This window comes from Sphaeroforma arctica, assembly GCF_001186125.1.
Source record: "Sphaeroforma arctica JP610 unplaced genomic scaffold supercont1.12004, whole genome shotgun sequence".
Classification (NCBI taxonomy): domain Eukaryota; class Ichthyosporea; order Ichthyophonida; genus Sphaeroforma; species Sphaeroforma arctica.
Window position 1 is genome coordinate 1 of NW_014028554.1, and position 772 is coordinate 772.

Here is a 772-nt window from a genome sequence, read left to right on the forward strand (position 1 = left end):
CGGTACCACCGGACGAAGGGATTCCATTGTCTCATTGCCTCTTAGACCTGGACACCCATATATCACGTGCTCAGACACAAGAATTGTCATCCGACAAGTTGAGCATGTGCGTGTTATGGGTACAAACATTCTGTTGGTCGGCTCTTCACCGAAAAGACCAAGAGGTGTTGTACGCAGACATGCATCAATCTTATCCAGACAAGGTACGTGAGATTTCAATTGAAGGGCCAACCTATGGTATCATGAAACTCGCCGACCTAACATGGACTGAGTTTTATTCGAGACCAGATCAGACGGTTTCGAAACGCCCGAGTTCTGTGGCGAAATTCATACAGCCGAGTAAGAAGGTTGTACCCAATACGAACGTACTAGGTAATGGTCGAGACTCTTATACGGGAACGAGGAATAATAAAGGGAACAAAGGTGGAGGCAGAGGTGGCCAGGAGAACAAGCATGTACAAGGTACTGATGGTCACAAGAACCATGCCAATACTTGCGGGACCTTGGGCAACAAATCTATTCAGGCAGCCGAACCTCCTAAGCCAAAATATAAAGAGACCAAGGACTGTGCTGAGGCCGATTGCAGCTGGCGCATGACCCAACGTGAGCTGAATGGACGCTGGAATGGCACGCACGCAGAGAAATGTAAACATTTTATTGCGAAGTGTGCAGACTGCGCAGGGATTTGAGGTTACCACAAACACATATATGAGGTGCAACCGAGGGTAGAAGTTAAGTGACAATCTTACCGAAACTTGTCACTGAAACAAAA

The 772-nt window shown here is 47.3% G+C and overlaps 1 protein-coding gene across 1 annotated transcript; it reads left to right on the forward strand.

Annotated features, from left to right (window-relative positions):
* Positions 1 to 242: 242 nt before the first annotated feature.
* On the forward strand, positions 243 to 672 carry SARC_17765 (hypothetical protein; the record flags this gene model as incomplete). Its single annotated transcript, XM_014288147.1, has 1 exon — positions 243 to 672. A coding segment is annotated over one exon (430 nt), but the record flags the coding sequence as incomplete, so codon positions are not given.
* Positions 673 to 772: the final 100 nt, after the last annotated feature.